Raw genomic sequence first — 3,487 nt, forward strand, 5'->3', positions numbered from 1 at the left:
TGGGAGAGCAGGGGACACTAAAGAGTGACGCACACAGCTGGGAGACCAGGGGAGACCAAAGAGTGACGCACACAGCTGGGAGACCAGGGGACACTTAAGAGTGACACACACAGCTGGGAGAACAGGGGACACTAAAGAGTGACGCACACAGCTGGAGACCAGGGGACACTAAAGAGTAATGCACAAAGCTGGGAGAACAGGGGACAATAAAGAGTGACGCACACTACTGGGAGAACAGGGGACACTAAAGAGTGACGCACACAGCTGGGAGACCAGGGGACACTAAAGAGTGACGCACACAGCTGGGAGACCAGGGGAGACTAAAGAGTGACGCACACAGCTGGGAGACCAGGGGACAAGCTGGGAGAACAGGGGACACTAAAGAGTGACACACACAGCTGGAGACCAGGGGACACTAAAGAGTGACACACACAGCTGGGAGACCAGGGGACACTAAAGAGTGACACACACAGCTGGGAGACCAGGGGACACTAAAGAGTGAGGGACACTAAGAGTGACGCACACAGCTGGGAGACCAGGGGACACTAAAGAGTGACACACACAGCTGGGAGACCAGGGGACACTAAAGAGTGACGCACACAGCTGGGAGACCAGGGGACACTAAAATTATATTTTTAAGACATTTTTTCATTAATGAAGTATGACGCTGCGCTGTCAGTACGCTTCTACCTGTTTGTGATTGGTCCAATGTTGCTAACCCCGCCCCTTTCATGTGAACGCCCACTCAGCCGGACAGAGGAACCCTGGGTTGATTTACCGAGTTGATAACCAGCATCGTAGGACCGCTTAGCGAGATCTCGTTTGTTAGGGTTAGTTAAGATAACTCAAACATATCCAGGGTCTGTTGGGCTGGCTTCGTAGTGCAGGACACAGGGGGACACTAAAAAGTCGGGAGTCTCCGTTGTGTTTTGAGCTTCTTCAGCGTTTGGTCTCTGCAGCTTTTAGTAAACGCTGCGCATGTCTCCTCAAGTTGCTGAATGTTCTCTAAACGCTGCACGGGTTGTTGTTGGAGATGTTTCTTCATGTGGAACATTTGTGTTTTTATATTTGATTGTTTCTGCTCCTAATGTAAGTGTTGTGTACCGTTGTAGTTTGCTTGTCACCTGTGGGCCTCCTAGAGGAGGTGGTGTCTTTACATGTCAGTGCCCGGGTCTTAATTGTCATACATTCAATTAAATAAAAAGGCAAAGAAAATGCAAAGCTCTCAATATAACATAAAAGAACATTGGTGCGTGTTTTCTCCCACTTGTACTGTATATAAAAGTATACAAAAAATTCAAAATATACTGTACTTTTAAAATAATGTAGTTTCACATTTAATAATTGTTCTTAAACCAGTCCTTAAAATGGTATAAAATATGTTTTTTAAATGAACATTCCTACTTTAACATGCCGACTCTAACATAGGTTCACACGCCTCATTGTTCTCATTCTGTTCCTTCAGGGTCTCGTCCTTAATGTCGTCCTTAATGTCCCCCTTAATGTCGGACTTCACCTCTTCTTGTGTTTGTATCGAGTACTGCGCCTTCACGTTAAACACGTCCCAACGCTCCGGGACCCAATCCTTGTTGAAGAGCACGGAGAACAGGTATGAAAACAGCAAAATGGACGCCAAGGCGGACAGCATGCAGATGGTTCTCACCGGAGCTCCTTGGATAAAAACACCGTCCACCTCCATGCCTCCTGGGAACTTGATAAAAGCGGGGATTCTAAGCAGGGGTTCGCCACTCAACACCCGCAGCAACATGCCGATAAAACAACCCAAAACGGCGCCGTAACCGTTGGAGATGTTGAAGAAAAGCACGCAGACGAGTTGAGGCAGCATCAGAGTGTACGTGAGGTCTGAGCGCAGCAGCCAGATCATCAGAACGCTGTTATCCAGGAAGGTGAGGGAGGTCCCGGCCAAACCCACCACCACCACCGAGAGCCGGATCACCCACTGGATCTCCCCCTCTGACGCCTGGGGAGAGACCGGGGAGTACACGTTAGTCTCCGGGGGGTTTAGGGTGCGCACCGCGTCAGACACAGTCGGTGTTTAGAACATTGCATCGTCCAACATTTCTCATCCAGCAAAATGATGGGTATTATTAATGAACACTCCTCCTCCTCTTCCTCCCTATTTCCCTCTTCCTCTTCCTCCCTATTTCCCTCCTCCTCATCCCCCTCCCCCTTCCTTCCTCATAAAAACACATTTTTTCTTGGATTTTTAGGATAATTTACCTAAAAATACAACCATTTTAAGCCATTTTTAAAACAGTTTTCTCATCTGGCATATATATATATAAATATGAGTCTTCCTCTTCCTCCTCCTCCTCTTCCTCACATGAGGTTTTGTTTTTTGCCTTTACTCTCTCAGTCATTTCATCACACATCTTGTTGTGTTCATATTTGTGAAAGCACAGATGATCAATTCTAAAATATCTTCCCTTGTCTCTTTGATCTGACTAGTTTTCATTTACCCCAAAGTACAGCCATTTTTAAAATAGTTTAATATTAGAATCTGAGTCTTCCTCCTCCTCCTCTTCCTCACCTGTGGTCGGATGATGTTCCTGTAGATGTTGGCAGTAAAGATGGAGGCAGCAGAAAGGAGGGCGGAGTCAGTCGATGACATCACGGCGGCGGCCACAGCTCCGATGCCCACGATGGAGATGTATGTGGGGGTGAGGTGCTGCAGAACGATGGGGAGAACCAGACCTGCCTCCCCCCGGACAGCTGGAGAGGGGGAGCCGTAGGACGTCATGTTCCAGTCTGAGGACACACACACACACACACACACACACACACACACACACACACACACACACACACACACACACACACACACGGTAAAAACTCAGTTAAATTATTTTAATATTAACTTCACACCTTATACAGGAAAACGTTCACACACGCACAGACAGACAGACAGACAGACACAGAGACACACATATACACACACACACACACACACACACACACACACACACACACACACACACACACAGACACAGACACAGAGACACACATATACACACACACACACACAGACAGACAGACAGACAGACAGACAGACACAGAGACACACATACACACACACACACACACACACACACACACACGCACAGACAGACAGACAGACAGACACAGAGACACACAGACAGACAGACAGACAGACACAGAGACACACATATACACACACACACACACACACAGACAGACAGACAGACAGACAGACAGACACAGAGACACACATATACACACACACACACACACACACACACACACACACACACAGACAGACAGACAGACAGACAGACAGACACAGAACACACAAACACACACACAAAAAAAAAAAACACAACACACACACACACACACACACACACACACACACACACAACAAACTAAAGAGTGACGCACACAGCTGGGAGAACAGGGGACACTAAAGAGTGACGCACACAGCTGGGAGACCAGGGGAAACTAAAGA

General features: G+C 47.5%; 1 protein-coding gene across 1 annotated transcript; it reads right to left on the reverse strand.

Moving 5' to 3' along the window:
- Positions 1-998: 998 nt before the first annotated feature.
- On the reverse strand, positions 999-2,800 carry LOC104944030 (high affinity choline transporter 1-like). Its single transcript, XM_010769495.1, has 2 exons — positions 2,552-2,800; positions 999-1,981 (listed from the first exon to the last, which is right to left on the reverse strand). The coding sequence occupies exons 1-2, from the start codon at positions 2,759-2,761 to the stop codon at positions 1,406-1,408; spliced, it is 786 nt and encodes a 261-aa protein (XP_010767797.1). The 5' UTR covers positions 2,762-2,800; the 3' UTR covers positions 999-1,405.
- Positions 2,801-3,487: the final 687 nt, after the last annotated feature.

Source organism: Notothenia coriiceps, unplaced genomic scaffold (genome assembly GCF_000735185.1).
Source record: "Notothenia coriiceps isolate Sejong01 unplaced genomic scaffold, NC01 NC01_scaffold00007375, whole genome shotgun sequence".
NCBI classification, from domain to species: Eukaryota; Metazoa; Chordata; class Actinopteri; order Perciformes; family Nototheniidae; genus Notothenia; species Notothenia coriiceps.

Excerpts from the sequence above, each read along its gene's own strand:
- LOC104944030 (XM_010769495.1), bottom strand. The coding sequence starts at position 2,761 with ATGACGTCCTACGGCTCCCCCTCTCCAGCTGTCCGGGGGGAGGCAGGT. Across the intron at positions 1,982-2,551 it reads GGAACATCATCCGACCACAG|GCGTCAGAGGGGGAGATCCA; the intron begins GTGAGGAAGAGG and ends GTCTCTCCCCAG.